General features: G+C 45.7%; 1 protein-coding gene across 15 annotated transcripts in view; it reads left to right on the top strand.

Moving 5' to 3' along the window:
- ICA1 (islet cell autoantigen 1) overlaps positions 1–7,207 on the top strand; it is a 139,839-nt gene extending 132,632 nt beyond the window's left edge. For 13 of the 15 annotated variants that reach the window (XM_058526239.1, XM_058526192.1, XM_058526248.1 and 10 more), the window contains 2 exons: positions 4,043–4,129; positions 6,332–7,207. In XM_058526239.1, coding sequence (XP_058382222.1) covers positions 4,043–4,129; positions 6,332–6,453 — 209 coding nt within the window. In that variant the 3' untranslated portion in view covers positions 6,454–7,207. The remainder of the gene's footprint in view (positions 1–4,042; positions 4,130–6,331) is intronic. The other 2 variants (XM_058526284.1, XM_058526266.1) reach the window with 1 other exon arrangement.
- The last annotated feature ends 12,101 nt before the right edge of the window (positions 7,208–19,308 follow it).

The following is a 19,308-nucleotide window of genomic DNA, read 5'->3' as shown; positions in this document are numbered from 1 at the left end:
GAAGGGAGGGAGAGAGCAACTGACACTGAATCACTACGTTAAAAGAAAACAATCCTAAGACAATCTTAGGAGTTGATCCTCATGTCTGCTGAGCTATACAAAAGTCTAGATTCAGCTTAGCTTCTGTACTCCCTGGTGTCACCGACATGATCCCATTTTGTCCATACAACAACCTAATGAGGCAGGAAGTTTTATCTACCCTTTGCAGGTATGGAAACGGGCTCAGAGGGGGAAAGTGTGGACGGCAGGCCTGGCCACCATGGCTGTGGTGCTTCTACTTTCCTCTTCACTGGCAACCCCACCCCAGAGTGTCCCAGGCTTGATCCTCAACCCAGCCTGGGCTTCTGCTCTCCCAGCTGGTGAAATGACCTTCATGGTAAAGTGCTACTCTGGGTAGTGTTATCTTGGCTTCACTCACTGCTCTAGCTGGCCAGTGTTATTTCTGGCTGATTTATATTTTCCCTTATGTAAGTAAAGGGGGCAGGATTGCTCCAATAAAATTTTATATGTGTTTCCTGCAAATGGGTAGCACAGTTGACGTATCAAAGGAACTGAGGGCTAAGAACGTCTCGGTGCTCTCCTACCCCCACCCCCAGCGCCCGTCTCCTGACACAGTTACTCTGAGATGGGGAGACATCTTTCTAGCTACACCTTCCTGTTAAAAACGCTGCAGCCAACTAACACCAACTAGAGAACAGTTGATGGCAATTACAGGAATATTAACAACACAAAGTTCTCTTCAAATAGCATTTTTTCCTGACAGAAGCCAAGACATTTGAAACCTGGCTTGTCATTCCGTCCATAATTAGCCTCATTGCACCCTAAATAATTCCCAAAGTGATGAGGGAGTGTGAAATTGCAGCTGAGCTCAGTATTTGCTTTTTTTTTTTTAATATACAGCTAGTGTCACAGCCATACCATTTTCTCCCCTCATGTACTTATAGTCGGATTATTAGACTTATGCCTAATAGCTGTTCAGAGGAGAGAATGTGACTCGGCAAACTGGCTGTTGTTTCTGCTTCACACTATGGACAAGGGAATAATGACACCCTGTGTCTTTGTGAAAATTCTGAGGTATACTGTCCCCATCATCTTAGTCCCCAAAGAGGACTCATCCTCCTTCATGTCCTCTGCTGCAGAGAAGCCCCCAAATCCATAGATTGTAGATGTTGCTTGTATGATTCACAAGTGTTTAGGTGAGCAATGTTCAAAAATCCATAGTTACAAAGGAATCCAACTGGAAGACATTTATTGTCTTTATAAAGGAATCTGCCATTATAATCCTTGAAATGATAGGCTTGAAAATATGATTTGTATTTCTGGTACTTTTAAAATTTGATACACAGACACTTTACTTATTTGTAACTTTTCGGGAGCATGCTCATTACAGAAAGTGGAGGGAGCTCCATTTTGACGTGGAGATTTATTTCTGCCTCCTTTAGGAATGTGTTCCATTTTATACTCTGAAAAATATAATGCTTTGAACCTGCCTCTCTTTTCCAGTGTTCTCTGTAGCCATTTTTAAAAAATGAATGTTGTGCATATTTTTGAAATGGGAAGAATTACATTGTTGAGTTCCCACTATATCAAACAGCGTACAGAGATCAGGGAGGGGTTAAGGATGCAGGACCTAGGGAGGTGGGGTCCTGAAGCAGACCCCTCTGTTTCCTGGGAGGGCCTCTCTCCTTGTCCCGGCTCTGGCCTCAACCAAGATGACTGTGATCCTGATGGAGATGGTGACCCTGGCAGCCTCCCTGGAGACCATCTATGGCAGTGCTTGCCAGACTTACACTTACATGGCAATCACTGAGAGCTTGTTAAGAGTTTCCTGGGCTCCACCTCCAGGGATTCTGATTCAGTAGGTCAGGACTTGCCCATGAACTTGCATTTCTGACCAGCTCACAGGTGATACCCATGCTGCTGGTGTGGGCACCGCTCTTGGAGAACCACTGCTCTAAGAGGTCGAGGCCAGGCTGCAGGGGCTTGTGGAAAGGTTGCTCGGGCTCTGCTGCGCAAAGGTGGGACTACACTTAGTGTCAGGGAGAGGACTGTAGGGAATAGGGTAAAATTTACCCCGTTAGAGTCTACCTCTTTCAGCTTTATTTGGCACACAATGGAACTGCAATTTTGACTTTCCACGTTTACCACTGTTTTATGTGATTTTTGGTTTAGAAGGAAAATGCTCATGGGCCAATTTTCTAGGAACCAGGGTAGTTATGTTACTCCTGGATTACACCAAATACTGGTCATTTTTAAAAACTGCTTTATTGAACTATAATTTACATAGCGTAAAATTCACCCATTTTAGGAGAACAGTTCAAGGATTTCTGGTAAATTTATATTGTGCAGCCATCACCACAGTCCAGTGTTAGAACGTTTCCCTCACCCCAGAAAGTTCCTTCAAGATCTGGTGCTTTTGATTCTTTATGAATTATGTTAACTACATGTTCAAGTACCTTTCCAATGGATAACAATACTTTTCAAAGTCCTCTATATAGTTTTCATTGTTTTAGACCCAATAAATAGGTCACTGGCCACCTGTTTCATTTGTCATTGGTTTGTCTTCATAGAGAAGTTTGTATGCCACTTGCCTAAAATGAAATAATTCAACCAGTGAGTATTATAGCATCTACTGTGCCAAGCATTGCTTTGCCATTGCTTAAAATAATGCTTCATAAGTATACTTCTCATGCTTTAAAAGAGTTCTTCAATAGTTTCTCTTAATTCAGCACCCATTGTGTGACAGGCAGTACGCTAAGGGATGTAAAGATGAATAATACGTGGTTTTTGCCTTCAAGGGGCTCACACCTCTAGGAGATAAGACAAAAATGCAAACTTATAAACATAGTATGATTCTATAATTAAGTCCATAATTATGAATCTTAGAATGGCAGGGTAAATGAACAGCATTAAATCCTGTCATTTTTGTGGCGTATACTGAGTGGCTTTCTTGCTCCAGAAATTGTTTCACTGCCTCAGCTGAACTCTGCCCTCCAAATATGATGTCTCATGAGGACCTTATCAGAGACAAAACCTTTTCTGTAGAAAACACTGCAACCAGAGCATCCAAGTAAAAGGGTACAGTTTTAACTATGATGGACCCAACAGTGATGCAATGCCTGATGGTCCACATTTCAGAGTGAGAATCAACCAATGGACTTAGTCCACAAACACCTACCTGTACTGTGTTAGGTATGTTGGAGCACATTGAAGAAACAATTCCTTGTTTCATTGAGAAGACAGGACTTAACACACAAAGAGAGCAGACGTGCAGAGAGGCATATGGTAAAGTTCTAAATTAGATGTGAGTCATGCCAAAACATCCAGCACAGACGGGAAATGCTGTGGGGAACTGGGCTTGCTCCCCACAAAGCAGGACTGCTGAATGCCTCTGAATCGTTAGAGCAGGCAGAGCACAAGGGGCTTTACAGAATTTTGGGTTATACAAGCTAAATGCCATTGTAAGGGTATGGCATCGAGTTAAAGGGGGGCTTCCTTACCCCTCATATATTTGGGCTGGACTGCCATTTATCTATAGTAACTAGACTTACCAATTTAAGTTAGCTGTGTAGAAAATAAATGAACCGGATCATACTAGAAGTAGAGAAGACCTGCAGTTTACTAGTCCTATTGCCACATTTAATAGTGTTCAGTTTTTAAAGCTTTCCCCATTAGTGACAGAAAAACAAGACACTTGGTGTCCTTGGAACACTGTTGATAATCTTTGGTGTGACCATGAAATGAGGTTACTTGAGAAGAAAAATGGGCAAAAATGCTTTAACCTTAGCAGTTTCTCCTTTGCTTTTCAAAATCCAATCTTTTTCCTAGTTTTCCATACATTTGAGTTGGGCATGATTATGCATATCTGCTCTCCCCTAAAACGTACTTCAGGTATGAGGAACATGGGACCAGGGTCTTGTCACACCACCCTCTTCCCTTTCTTTGGAGGCCACTGTGGTTGAGAGCCAGGTGTGCCCAGCAACTGGTGGCACAGTATGACTGCTGTTCCCTAGATCTAACGAGCTCTGGTTTTGAACATTAGGCTGGGCAGAGAGCAGTGTCAATCCTCCTCCTCCATGGCCAGCAGCAAAGGCAAGCAGTCCAAATGACAACAGCCCTGCAGCGAAAGGTAATCAGTGTTTCATCCCCCTGAAATGACAGTCCCCTTCCTTTCCACTGGCCTAACACTATTTTCCATATTCCTTTACTAATTTCCATTTGAGCACTTAGGATTCAAACAGAGGCTACAAGGGTGCGGAGTTTTGCATAATCCTAAGAATTACATTCTGACTTTTTTTCTGGCTTAATGTTCTAATTCATAATTCCTTTTTTCAAATTTAATGAGGAGGAATCAAATATATCTGTCTCCATGTGACTGGGTGCTCCCCAAGACTGGGTGGAAACAGCATGGTAGGAAAGACCCCTGAAGTTTGCTGTCTTTAGCTGAGAATACCACTGCCACCACCAAACGAGGCATTTAATTAGTGCTCCTCGCAAAGAACCGAGTTTCTTAGTTGTCAAAAGAGGGCCTTTCAAGTTCATCAGATCTATTCTCCTTTGAGACAGGCCCCCAAAGGGAACATCTGTTTGACTGAAGATCTCATCTGTATTTGTGGCTCTCTCTCTTCCTTTGGTTCACACCCACTTTCCCTGTGTTGACCACAGGAAGTTAAAGGAAGTGTCTGTTATCATCAAAAGGCATTCCCATGATGTTCTTTTAGGTGTTGTGCAGATAGTTGCATCTGGTTTTTCCTCCAACAATGGAGGTCTGGGGAATGTGAGGATTGCCCCAAATTATAGTCACCTGACTCTGCACAGCCGTGCCACGCCCACTCAGAGGTTAGGAGGAAGGGGAAGTGAGCATGTAGTGTATTTTCACTGGAGATATCTCTAGGATATCTTGATATTCTCTATCCAGAATAGGCTAATCCTCCTAAATCATCTTGCCCCATACAATTTCCTTGTGCGATCTCCTACATGATTAAAGAAAGACAACTTACTCCCTTTTTTTAGTTGTTTTTTCCCCCACCCCAACCAAGCTATGTTGAGATCTCTCAAGTCTTAGTTTATCACATCAAAATAAACCATGTATTTTGAGGGCTAACTGCACATGGAATTCAATTAGTGTCACATGGTAATAACTTGCATATTACTAACTAGTCTTGCTTGCAGTAACCTATCTCTGTAATAGATGCATTGTTATCTCATTATAAGGTAATATAGCTGCAGGAGATGTTTAAAAAAAGCCAAAGGGAGGGGAATCAGAAGTATAAAGCTATCAGTATACTGTCTTAACATTTCAGTGCCATTAAAGACCAAAGGCCCTGTTTATGGTGGTGTAATCCCATCACTCTAATATAACCACTCTGAGCAACTTGTCCTCCCAGTATTTTTTGAGATTCTTTTCAGCCAGATGGCAAGCACATTCCTAGCTGCTCTCAGCTTGAAGGAGAACCTGTCAGAGAGACATTTTCTTCATGCTTTTGAAACTCCCCACCTGTTGGAGAAGGAAAAAAGCATGGGTCATCCAAGCCAATGAACGTAGATGCTCATGTGGGATGATTTATATAGAGAGGAACCCCCTACTTACTTAGAAATCACTTGCATCAGGCACTCTTTTGAAAATGTTCTCCTCATCTGGAAAATAATTTGGCTCTATAATGGTGGTAGTCAGGAAGTCAGGGCAGGTGTTTCAGGGAAAGAGCAGCTGAGGGGAGTGCTGCAGGGAGGCTGAAGGTTGAGGGCTGTGGGGCGCTTTAGAGCCCATGGGAGAAGGGAAGGCATGTCAAGGGCCTCCTTCCTCTGACAGGAGAGGGGTGAAGGCGGTGACTCTGACAGAAGAGAAGCCCTAAGCGCCAACCCCTTCTGGGCCTGTTGCTTTAAAGCCTGAAAAGAGTGGCTGTAGTGTTTCTCTTGACCCAGCAGATTTGAAAAGATTCCTCCAGTGGACGCTGGAAGGCACTTTGCTTCCCCAGCCATTCAGTCTGACTTCTGAAATAACTATGATATTTCTTGCTTATGGTGGAGCGGCAGGGTCTGAAGTTTTAGGCAACTCTGTGGGCTGTGGCCATCTGCTTGGGGTTGGGGTGCAGGGGTGTTAACACAAGAGCTCGTTCTTCACTGAGTTTTAGGCCATAGTTTACAAATGTTACTCAGCCAACCAACAGGGGAAGATGGAATTCCCTAACTCATTTTAGAGCCAGAGTGTTATGGGATTTGTCTGATTGAGCATCCTCCCTTTTCAAGATGAGCCTGGACCCAACTGCCTGCGGCAGGGCGGAGGTGGGCGTCTGGAAGGTGGGTGTGCTGATGTTTCTTCTTCTCTCCCCAGAGCCTGCCAAGGCTGCCTCGGACCTGACTGCCTGGTTTAGCCTCTTTGCTGACCTCGACCCATTATCAAATCCTGATGCTGTCGGGAAAACCGATAAAGAACATGAATTGCTCAATGCATGAGTCTGCAGCTCCGGGAGGGAGCCTACGTCCCACCCCTCAGCAGCGCACCTGGGGGCTCGCAGATGTATGAAGTGATCAGTATACTGTTTTACTATTTACGTGCCATTTTAATAAAATGAAAGGGTCCAAGACCCTGTTTATATTGGTATAATTATTTACTCTTATTTGGTATAAAGGGTTTTAGTGTACTCTCTATGTGGACCTAAACAATACAGGATTGTCTAGGAGCGGTTTCCAGGCCGGCCACTCTCCTGCCGACACCCGCATTGTGGCTGCTGATGTGTCACTCAGCTACTGTGAGATCCAAGTTCAGATCATAAACCTACTTAGTGTTAGGTTTAAATATTGTGTCCTACAGCCTCAGAGGCAGCTGGAGGCTAATGAAACTTCAGTGCCTCCTCTTGTACCGCCTGCCTCTGTCCCCCTTTGAGGGGGGCTGCAGGAAGACGCCCCCTTCCTGCCAAGCCACCTTCCAGGGAGCTCTGGACGAAGCTCTGGCCAACCAAAGACTCTGTCCCCCGCCCTTGCCCAGTGGGCTGTGTGTTCTCACACAGGCAGAAGGGCTGGGCTGGTCTCCGCTCCGTGAACCTTTCTATGGAAAGCAGCCATATCTGCAGATACGTGTCTCCTTTTGTCCTCTCCATGGCTGGAATTCAAAAGCATGTATTTCTGGAGCCCTTTGTGACATTAACTGTTTGGTTTTTTTTTTTTAATTAAACAGAAAAAATATTTGACACGCAAAGTTAATAAATGAGTTTGTTGTGGGGACTCAGTGGGGAGGTGCTTTGGGGGTGAGGGCTGGAGAGGGACAGAGGAGGAGGCTGGGTCCCACCTGCATGAAGCTACTGACGTCACCCCATGCATCCCCCAGATACGGCAGCGCGGGGAGGAGGCCGTGCGCTTCTGTTGGCTTGGGCAGAGGGGGGAGCGGCAGTTTTGCATGTGGGCACATAAGCGGGTCAGACACTCCACCAGTGTTAGACTCCTGAGCCTGCGCCTCTCCTCCCCTCTCGCATCACCAGTGACATGCTGAGAGGCCACACATATCCGCAGAAGCCCATGACACCCCTTTCAGTGAGCCAGTGGCCCTGAGTGGAGGTAGAAGTGATGATTAGCCAGGACACAATGCTACGTGCTCAGCTAGGCCAAGGAAGCCTCTGCTGCGCTCCTGCAGCCTCAGTCCCCAGCTCTGAAAGGGTCTCCAGGGGCCACTTCCTCAAACACACAGGAACACTGGGCTTCCCAGCTCCTTCTGATGACCCTGCAAAAGCCACCGTCCTCTACAAGACAGCCAGGGGGCTGGAGCCAGGACTGCTGAAGGAGGTCTCCTCGGTGTGTGAGAGACCTGCTGGTGAAACGGGTCTGGGGACTCAGTGAGTTGTGTAGCTCCTGTCGCTCTGCTCAATTCCCGGTCAGCACAGACCGCCCACAGAGTCTAGTTTGTTAGACTCTCACTTAGCAACCCCTCAGCCTGGATTCGTGGTCTTTGAGGCGCTCAAGACACAGCCCCAGGGCCCCACCTCGTTGCCCTCCACACATCCACAGGAGGGTTGCTGTACCCTTAAGCCCCCCTCTTGTCTCTGGGCCTGTGCATTTGCTGTGCACTCCACCCAGGACGCCCCCCTCGCCTTATCCTCAGCTGCCATCACAATGCTACCCACCCCTCAGGAGCCTTCTCAGTCCCACCTCCTCCACAGGGACTTCTCCAAGTGTAGCCTTTGAGGATTTTCCCTTTGAGGAACTGCCCCTCGTCTCTCCCTGACCATTCCCTTCCTGCCCCTCTCCTGTCTCCCGATCGGAGCATGCATTGCGCTCTGGCTGGCCTTCTAAGGTTGTGCTGTGTGCATCTGCCTGCACCACTAGGTGTTGCAACCCCACTGAACGGGGTCCCTATTTCCCCATGTCTTCTGTCTCCCCAGTAATCAGCACCCTCGAGTCACCTTGTAAGCACTGGATTAATGGTTGCTGAATGGCGCTGCCCTGTGTGGAATGCGGATTAAAGACTCATAGTTTCATCCGGGGGGCACGTTTGTTTGCAGCCGTGGAAACCCCCAGCAGCGCAGTAAGGAGCTGAAGCGGGCGCGGCTGACTCCTCCATCGGGGCTGGAGGCCCGGGGAGCTTGGTGGGGGCTAGGGGGCGAGGGCCAGGGGGGTGGGGGGGTCTTCTCGGTTCAACGGATCACTTTAAATACTAATAAGTTGCATTTTAAAGTCGATCTGTGGGTGAAGGGGACCCGAGGATTGTGGTGGTTGGACAGGCTTTGCTACAAACAAAAGGAAAGAATTGCACATGGAGGCATTTTTCTCCCCGAATTTTCTTTACATTTTCATTAAAAAAAAAAAATTCAATTCCATTTCCCATCTGCAATCCACTTGGCCAGCCTCTTGATCCTTCTTGATAGGCCTGTTTTGATCCGGGCTCACACCAAGTCCCCTCGGCCACCTCTCTGGTTTAAGGAGAAGCAGCTGCTGCCTGATTCTCTTTTAAGCGGCCTGTGTGCCTGGCCAGCCAGGGGGCTTCCTTGGGGGGGGCCACCTCGAGGCCCCTCCCCAGCCACCCGAGAATGGGCTGCCTCTGACATGAAGAAGACAAAGGTGCCCCACTCTTTTCACGCCCAGTCTTGCTTCTCCCCATTTTCATCTCATGTCCTGAGGCCGGTCTGAACCACAATTCAGAGAGCACCTACTCCTGAAAACTTTCCTGCCTTTTAGGTGGTCTGCAAGTCTCCCTCCCCTTCTGCCCCTGCCCCAGCCAATACATAAAGAACATTCAAATTTAAAGGAGGGAGCCAGAAACATTCCTATTTCCTCCTTCCTTCCTTCTTTCCCCAGCTGGCACGGGTTTTGGTGCACTTTATAGATTCATTGCCTTCAAAATGTAATTTTAGAAATGTCAAGTTGATTTTGAGTTCTGGGAGAGTGAGAAAAGCACCCGTCAGCTTCAGAATTAGAAATGCACCAACTTAGAAAGAACCAGCACTTTTTGTCGGAGGTTTTTGCCCAAGAAAATGTGATCTGCTCCGAGTTGGCAGCCCTGGGTGCCCTGAGTTGCCAGTGGGCCTGTAGGCGGGGCTCACCGTCATGCTGGGGCCAGTCTTTACTGGGTGTGGGGCCAGGGCTGAGGCCCCCGAAGATGCCCTGTGAGGCCGCCTCGCTGTCTGGGTCAGGATGGCACCTGCCAGAGCGCTCCTGCCTTCTGCCCATGCTTCAGCTCCAAGAGCCTGTTAGCTGAACTCCACGCTTTCCTCTCAGAGACCACTGCAGAGAGACCCCTCCCCAGGGGCTGACCTTGGCTCAGGGCTAACTGTTAGCACTACTGATTTTGCCAGTATATTAAAGTTGCATCTGTCTTTGTGATCAACTAGCGTCCTCCACCCAGGCCATGGCAGTTCATCCTCTGCTTTGGTTTAAACCATCTCCCCAGTCCTCTGACTGGCACCACTCACAGTGCAGTGATGTAGGTTTCTTCAGCTTTGTTGGAAAGTAGATTTCAGCTTGGAGCCAACTCCAAATGATTGGCAACGGCTGCCAAGAATTCTTCATTGAGGAGGATTCTGATGAGTGATGTTTCTGATGGGTACGGGCAGGGAGTGGTGGCAACAATGCTATATATTTACCAACACTGCATTAGACCTTGTCTTTCCCGGGGCTTTTAGAGTTGACTTATTCTTCTTTTTTATTATTTTTTTTAATCAAAAATAACTAGGATTCTGGAACCCTGAGAGAGGAGCACGTATGGATGAGAAAAGCAGAAAGTTCAAAGAACACATTACTACTGAAAGCTAATTCAACTCAAACTCAACAACAAAAAAGTGGGAGTGGATTTATTTGCTCAGGTAACTGAAAAGTCCAGGGATAGGCTTCAGGCATGGCTGGATCTCGAGGCTCAGGTGATATTCTTAGCAATTGTCCCCTCTTCAGCTCCCAGTTCTGATTTCCTCTGTACTATTTCATTCCTATAGACTCTTCTCATAAGGAGTCAAAATGGCCATGAGCATCTCCAGTCAAAGTCTTGGAATTGAGACTGCCTTGGGTCATGTGTCCGATCTTCAGTCAATTACTAGAATCAAGGGGAGTGGGGGTAGGAAATAGGCTGTTTGCCTAGCTTTTCAGCCTATCCCTGAAGCCTGACCCTCAAGGACTGGGAATGGAGAAAAGATAGTTCCTCGAGGAAAACCGGGGTGCTATTACTAGAGGAAGAGGGAACGAATGCTGGGCAGGAAAGTGCAATAGAGATCCACTCCAGTTTCCATTGGAATGCCTTTGAGGAGACACTTGTGTGTCTTACCAGAGGGATATGAAACGGGTGGGTTAAAGGACTGGAATGTTTTCCAGAAACCACACTATGGGGGCCCCTTCTGAGGCCACCCCAGGCACTGGGGATGGAAGGCTTGGCATTCTCAGTGGTTCATTGAGGATACCTACCTTGCAGCTCTCTTATAGTGACTTCGAGGAATTCAAAAGGATCATAGAGCTCTTTGCATCCAACCCACTCACATCTAGATGAGGAAACCAAGGGACCTAGGGGACATAAAAAAACTGTGTTTGTTAGTGGAAAACCAGGACTAGAACCATGTTGCCTGACTCCTAGGTCAAGGCTTCTTTTACTTCAAGGTGTTCGCTAGAAACTAAGAGCTGAAGAAAAGAATTCAAAGACATACATTCATCATAAGAAAAAAAAATTGGTAACTATGTATGGTAACAGATGTTAACTAGACTTATTGTGGTGATCATTTTGCAAAATATACGAATATCGAATTATACCTCAATAAAAAGTAAAAACGAACGAAAAAACCAAACACGCAAAACTCCTTTAAGAACCAATCTCTCTTTTCTCCTCTCCCAACACCTTCTCTTTATTTTAAGCCAATTATTAAATGCACCCTTTGAGGACAGCATCTAGGACAGTAGTATAGAGCAGTTGGTAAGAGCGTGGGTTCTGAAGCTGGACAAATTTGGGGTCTAGCTGAGGCTCCACCAGCTGTAAGTCATACAGTCTTTCTGAGCTTCTGTTTTCTCATCCACATAATAGGGTTAGTAGCATTCCCTGCCTCATGAAGTTATTTCAGGAACTAAGCAAGTTGATGTCACAAAGACATTAGCATTGTGTGGGCACACTACAGCGCGCCAGTGTGGCCACTAGCATCACAGTTCACTCGCTTGGCAAATGCTATTGAAGTAGGAGTTGGGGGCTGCTCCCTCCCCCAACCTCCCATAGACTCTCCAAGCCCCGTCTGCTCTCTTTATCATTTATTAACTCATTCCTAAATATCTCGGGTATAGAGGATGAGACTAGAAAGTCTAATGAATAAATTGTCCCTGATTTTTCCATAAAGTTGGACAAAACTCTGTGCTGAGACTAGAAGAAATGCAGTGGGTTCTCTGCCAGACAAAAGGGACACGCTGCAAAACTTGCCAATCTTAACGGTATTTTTAAAACAAACCACTAACCAGAACACTGATCAAAAAAAAATTGGGGAGCCAGCCCTGTGGCGCAGCGGTTAAGTGCGCTTGCTCCACTGCGGTGGCCCAGGGTTTGCAGGTTCGGATCCTGGGCGTGCACCGATGCACCGCTTGTTAAGCCATGCTGTGGCGGCATCCCATATAAAGTGGAGGAAGATGGGACGGATGTTAGCCCAGGGCCAATCTTCTTCAAGAGAAAAGGGGAGGATTGGCATCGGATGTTAGCTCAGGGCTAGTCCTCCTCACAAAAAGAAAAACAAAAAACTGGGATGCAAAGCAATTGAAAGTCTTACACATTGTTGATGGGAAAGCAAAGTGGAACACCCACTTTGGAAAACAGTTTGGCAGTTTCACAGAAAGTTAAACACACACTTACCATACAACCCAGCATCCTACGCCTAGGAATTCAACCTAGAGGAAAAAAACTTTTACGTTCACACAAAGACCTGTTGTGAATGTTTATAGCAGCTTTACTCATAATCTCCAAAACTTGGAAATGACCCAAATATCCTCCACCTGGTGAAGAGATAAACAAACTGTGGTACACGCATCCAATGGGATATTATCTAGCAGTGAACATGAACTCTTGATTCATGCAACAACATGATGATTCGTGTTGATATCATGTACCCCCTGAGACGATGCAATGATAAGGGCGTCTCACCTCTGTAGTATTCTTTTCCGAACCTCATAACCCAATCTAGTCATAAGAAAAATATCAAACTCAAATTGAGGGACGTTCTACAAAATACCTGACCAGTACCCTTCAAAAGTGTCAAGGTCATGAAAAACAAGAAAAGACTAAGAAACCACCCCAGATGGGAGGAAATTAAGGAGACATGACAACCAAATGCCATGTGGAATCCTGGACTGGATCCTGAAATAGAAAAAGAACATTAGTGAAAAAACAGATGAAATCCAAATGAAGTCTATAGTTTAGTTAATAGTATTGTACCAATGTTAATTTCTTTATTTTGACAACTGTCCTAGAGCTATATAAGATGTCAACATTAGGGGAAGCCAGGGAAGGAACTTTGTATTATCTTTGCAACTTTTCTGTCAATCTAAAAGTATTCCAAAATAAAAAGGTTTTTTGTTTTCAAGGCTACACACTGTGTGGTTCCATGTGTATGCCATTTTGGAAAAGGCAAACCCGTAAGGATAGGTATCAGATCAGTGGTGGCCAGGGGCTGCAGTTGGGGGAGGCTGACTACAAAGGGGCACAAGAAAAATTTGGGGGGTGTCAGAACTCTTCCATAAATTGATTGTGTTGGTGGTTACATGACTGTATGCATTTGTCAAAATCCATAGAACCACGTGCTAAAATTTTACTGTATGTAACTCATGCCTCAATAAGTATGGATTTAAAGAAAAGAAATTGGATTCTAGACTCTCCACAAAGGGATGCTGCACTACAGGGTAGGAGAGCCTGTGTGATATGAGGGAAGCAGAGAGACGCAGACTGGGTTGCAGGTTCCGGAGTCCGACTAACTTGAAGCTCCAAAGAAGATCCCGCTATTCACGGGGGTGTTCTCCCAGGATATCTAGAGCATCCATCTGAGGGTAAATCAGGATAGGCCAGATTATGCTTCAGCAACAATCACCACAAACTCTCAGTGGCTTGTAACGAGGCAGTTTTCTTCCTTTCTCACTCATGCTCTATTTCCAATGTGGGTCAGTGGGGCTCTGCCCCACAAACCCTCAGGAACTCATGCCGACGAAGCGTCACCAGCCTATAGCTGGTCACGTGAAACCTGGGAGCCTCTCAGTCGCCGCAGCGGGGAAGAGTAGAGCAAGAGCGTCATGTATTGGCTGTTCTATGCTTCATCCAGGGAATGGCACACTCCTCCTCCTTCCACAGCCCACCGGCCAGAAATGGTCACATGCTAACTGCAAGGGACTGGGAAATGGGACAGGGTAGACGGACTATTTCATGAGCACTGCTATTTCTGCCTTAAAAAGGCTCTTGGTCTTTAAAGTTGACTTTGAAAACCTTACAACAATAAAGTCTAGTTTGTTCAAAGCAAAGAAGAAAGTATATGTGTATTAAAGGAGGGGCTGTACGTGGGTTGTTTTGTTTTCTTTTTAGCAGACAAATGTCTTATAATGCTGGCAGTCCTATCTTCTTACAGGAGATTAGAAAAGTTCCACATGAATGTACTGACATAAAGCAACAATCAAACTGTCTGTCACACCCATGTCCCTCTTCTAAGCAGTCCTGGCTCCCATTCTGCTGGGAGAGAGACAGTCTTGGGCTAATAAGTCACGTTTTGAGCCACAGGACCTCCTGGTCTCAGCTGACTAGCTCAGGGAACCAATGTGGTAGGCCTGGTAGAATAACTTTTCATCCAGAGAACAGTCGGAGCTTATCAGATTCTCCCTCCTTTGATTCTGAACTGGTGATGATATGAAACAATTTGTCAATGATAAGAGTAGATACCAAAATTAACAGAAGCAATGCACACTTACTATAAAGCAATAGGAGCCTTGAGGAATCAGAAACTATGAGCAAGCAGAAGCAGAAAGGAATAGACAAAACACACCCTGGAGGAGGGAAGATGGCTGCTATTGGCCAGACCGTGGAGCCAGCTGGAGTGCTCAGTCAGTACTGAGTATCATTGCTGTCCTGCTGCTCACGGCAACTTCTTTGATCAACAATTTGATTGACCTCTTTGTACTTTCCTCTGAAAATAGGATCTTTGGCCTTAATACAAAATAAACACCTATGTCCTGCCTTCTGATAATTAATTGGTAGGAAACTGACCTGAGGGCCCTGCTGTTCTCAACATGCCCAAATGCTTGCTCTAGAGTTCTCAAGCATTTGGCCATACTCTTTGAACCAGTGTTCTCCTGGAGAACACGATTAACCTCAGTTGAATTCTGGGGCCCTACAGGCTCTCTCTCAATCTCTTCCTCCCCCACCCCCCGCTCCTGTTGCCTGACACTCTTGTAGCATTGCAGAAGTATGTCCAAGTGCACTGTGATGCCCGTCTACTGCTGGGATCCACCCCCTGAGAACGATCTCATGTTGGATAACTACTGGCCTCAGCATTAGGGTGGGCCACTTTTTCATGACTTGCCCTAGAAGAGAGCTGATCGAAAGTGCTCAGGAAACCTCTGGAACCTGACACGGGCCTGTACCCAGGTCCCCTCTGCCAGCCAGGGAGGAGGCAATTGATTTTAGAAATGCCTCATCAGTAGAGACTGGATCAGGTGTCAGCTCTCTGGGGCTTCCTTCTCCAGCCACTTCCCAGCGAGCTCTTTTATTGATTTTGGTCCAAGGTGTCTCCTTGCTGGTACTTCTGGCCCTGAACTGTGGTGCCCCAAGGTCTGTTCCACATTTAAAGCATCTTCCAGTGTCTCCCTGTCCCCAGCACAAACAGAAAGCGTTCTCAGGACCAACACAGCCCTTGACAGATCAACACCCTTGCTTCCATTCTCTTCCAGCAGTTCACTGCTATTTGTGACAGCTGCGTTATAAACTCTTTCTGCTGTTATAAATTCTGTTCTCTCTAGGGATTTACGGACCTCTTAGCTTCAAGAGTTTTCTGTGTACAGCCTCTGAAATCATATGTAATTTTTTGTGAAAATGCACTTCTGTGGATTTTTTTCCTGAGCGTCTAGAGCTTCCATGAATTCTCAAAGGGGTAGATGAAGAATAAAAGTCAGAAATATTCGTGCTAATCATAGGTTTCACACTGATGCAGAGGGCACCAATGTGATTGGAACTTCCTGCGAGTGCTAAAAGCCCGCATCATCCACCTGTAAGCAAGCGGGAGGTTCCTCTGGCCACCTTTCCCTACAGGGAAGTCACAGCCATTCTGCACTGTTTTCTCTCTCCTTGCCCTTAATGGCTGAGTTGGCCATGCGTGGGCCTCAGCAGTCAAACTGAGGGGTATTTTTATCCTGCCAATAGAACCTGCCATCCTGGATGAGCTGTGACTTTGGATCCAGCTGGAAAGGAAGAAGCTAGCAGGGAGAGACCACACACTAGCCTGAGCTCTGGCTACCTGCAGTCTGCCACCCATCTGTTCCCTGCCATCAGAACCAGCCCAGGGGAGCCCTCGCTTCTGTGTCTTGGGCTTCAATGGTGAGCCTGTGGTGAGAGAGGCGTAGGGCCTGGCAGGGTAGTTTTTCTGCACTATAAACCAGGTCCACAGTTAAAGACAAGGCACCTGCAAAAGACAGAGTGGGCCCAAGCTGAAGCCGGAAGTGTCACAGTCTTCTGGCCTTGCTTTCCGGGTGTGGGCAGGGTGAGGAGAGCCGGGCATGCAGGAGCACGGTGAGCAGGGAAGACTGAAGGTCTGTGGGGGACGAGGTCAGAGGCACACACTCTGGTCTCTTGGATGCACAGCCAGGGTGATGGGCGCCTGACTAACCCACCCACTGGAAGTGAGGAAAGGTGCAAACAACAGACAGTGGACAGCAGAGAAGGAAGTAGAGCCAGGCAGTGAATGTCTGCGAGGACATTAGAGGCAGAGAGTTTCGTCTCATGTAACCATGTTTTTGGCTTTACTACCTTCACTCTTTCTGACCCTACATGGACTACAGATAATAAAAAAAACTATTGTCCATGGTACTCTCTGCCAGGCACTATTGCTATGTGCACACAGCCCCTTTCATCCTCTGAACTATCCTACCAGGTAGGATTTTTAGGTATGTGTGTGAGTTATTTTTTTAAATAGAGTTATAATTCACATACCATAAAATTCACCCTTGTAAAGTGTGATTCAGTGGTTTTCAGTATATTCACAAGATTATGCAACTAGCCCCATTATCTAATTTCAAAACGTTTTTTGTTACCCCAAAAAGAAACTGTCCCCATTAGCAGTGACTCCCCATTCCACCCTACCCCCCAGACCCTGGCAACTGCTAATCTACTTTCTGTCTGTATGGATTTGCCTATTCTGGACATTTCATATGAATGGAATCATATAATATGTGGTCTTTTGTGACTGGCTTCTTTTACTTAGCATAATGTTTCTAAGGTTCATCCGTGTTACAATTTATATCAGTACTCCATTCCTTTTTATTGCTGAGTGATACTCAATTGTATGGATATGACACATTTTATTTATCTAGTCATCAATTGATGAACATTTGAATTGTTTCCACTTTTTGGCTGTTATGAATAATGCTGCTACAAACATTTGTGTACAAGTTTTTGTGTAGACTTACGTTTTTATTGCCTTGGGTATGTACCTAGGAGTGGAATTGCTAGGTCATATGGTAACTCTATGCTTAACCTTTTGAGGAACTGCCAGACTGTTTTCCAAAGTGGCTACACCATTTTATATTCCCACCTGTAGTGTAGAGACTTCCAATTTCTCCACATCCTCACCAATGCTTGTAATTATTTGTCTTTTTGATTATGCCCATCCTAGTTGGTGTGAAGTGGTATCTCACTGTGGTTTTAATTTGCATCTCCCTAACGGAAGTAGGTATTTGCTATGCACTGAATGGTGTCTCCTCACAGAGTCATATGTGGAAGGCTTAAACCCTAATGTGACTGTATTTGGAAATATGGCCTTGGGAGGTAATTAAGGTAAAATGAGGTCATAAGGGTGGGGCCCTGATCTGATAGATTAGTGTCATAAGAAGACACACCACAGTGCAGAGGAAAGGCCATGTGAGGACAAAACAGCCGTCTGCAAGCCAGAAAGAGAGTCTTTACTAGAAACCAAACCCTCCTGGAGGTTTATCTGGGACTTCTAGCCTCCAGAACTGTAGAAATAAATTTCTGTTGTTTAAGCCACTCAGCCTCTAATATTTTGTTATGGCAGCCTGAGCAGACTAAGAATTATTATCTCTATTTTACAAATAAAGACTCCTAGGCCTACTGGGTCATCACTCACTCTCGTCTGATGCCAAATCTGGACCATTTCCCCTCATGCCACACTACCTCTGGTGTCCAGAATGTGGGAGGGACATAGTTCTACCAGGCGTGGCCCGCCAGCTAACCAAAATCACAGATGGCAAAGTGCTGAGACTCAGTTTGGCGAATAAGGGGCAGAAACCTGCCAAGGAGAAGTAAGCAAATGTCTAAATCCCCAAGTTGCTCTGCCCCACTGGCTTATGCCAGCTACAGATTCAAAGACTAACAGGAGGAGCGAAGCTCTCCGAACTGGTGATTCTCAAGCCAAGGAATCCACCTCAGCTCGTCTAGTGCTCTCATTCCCAATCTTCTCTAATACAAATTCTGGTCAACGTCCATCTCACGTGTACCCCCTTCAGGCAGTCTCTGTAAAACTAGACTAAACAACCCTAAATAAAGAGTGTGCTGAGAAATATGAATCACAATCAAGAACAATCTCTTGGCCATTTTCAGGACTCTATAGTTTGCTTTGGGCAGGGGGTCCTCTTCAATTTTCTACATGAAGCAGTTCAAGAAATATAAATGACAGGCAGATTTCTAGGCTCCTTGGTGCTTGCTTCACAAATCCACCTCAGATGAGTGGAGGGCTGTTCGTATGGGCCACACACCAGTCATGCTCTGTCCTCTGAAGGAAAACTCCAGCCTTTCCCAGACACACCTCCAACCCCACTCCAGGCTTAAATAATTTCTCTTTACCTGTGCATGAGGGTGTTAGGGCTATTTTTTCTGAGAAAGAAGAAAAGGCCTGAAACTCTCTGTCACGTTTGGATTCTTCCACTGAGGCAAAGTTCTCTCTACCGAGCGTTCTCTAGAGCCACCTTGATTTTAAGAGATCTGCTGCTAATTTCCATTAAAACCAAATCTTTTGCTGCCATTTCCTTCATTTCCTCCCTCCCTTGATATTTAGAAATTAACATGTTCTCTCAGATTACAGGTTTAATAGTTGCTACCAGAGAAAACTTAGAAAAATAGAAATGCAAATATTAAAGACAAATTAGCCATAACCCAGACATAACCACTATTAATTTTTGTACATTCTTCATTTTTTTTTTCTTTGCTCACATACATATGTATTTTTGCAAAACCAAGGGATCTCACTGGTTTGTGACCTGCTTTTTGCCACTTGGCCTAAGTGCTGCCACGTTCTTGTTCAGAAAGGATGTGTCAATTTATTCCTCTAATAGCAGATATGAGAGGGACCATATCCCTGCCTATCCCTTAGCACTGGATATTATCCCCCTTTTTAATCTTTGCCAATTTAAAGGCAACAAACTGTTGCTTTAATTTGCATTGCTTTGATTACTAGTGAGGTTAAACATTTATTTTCATGTTGATCACTTCCCTTGAGTTTCACCTTGTCTTTATAACAGAAATATGTAAAGCAGTCAGTTCAGTGATATCCACTTTCTGCTGCAAACTGGATGATGGATGAATGGCAAGGTGGTGGTGCAGGCGGAGGGAAGAGGATGCCAACAAGTCTGCAGAATGAAGGTCATGTCGCTTCCTTGTCTTCTTGT

This window comes from Diceros bicornis, chromosome 3 (genome assembly GCF_020826845.1).
Source record: "Diceros bicornis minor isolate mBicDic1 chromosome 3, mDicBic1.mat.cur, whole genome shotgun sequence".
In the NCBI taxonomy this organism is placed as follows: Eukaryota; Metazoa; Chordata; class Mammalia; order Perissodactyla; family Rhinocerotidae; genus Diceros; species Diceros bicornis.
The sequence above is the reverse complement of the archived record's forward strand: the minus strand, read 5'-3'. Positions and strand labels throughout refer to the sequence as shown.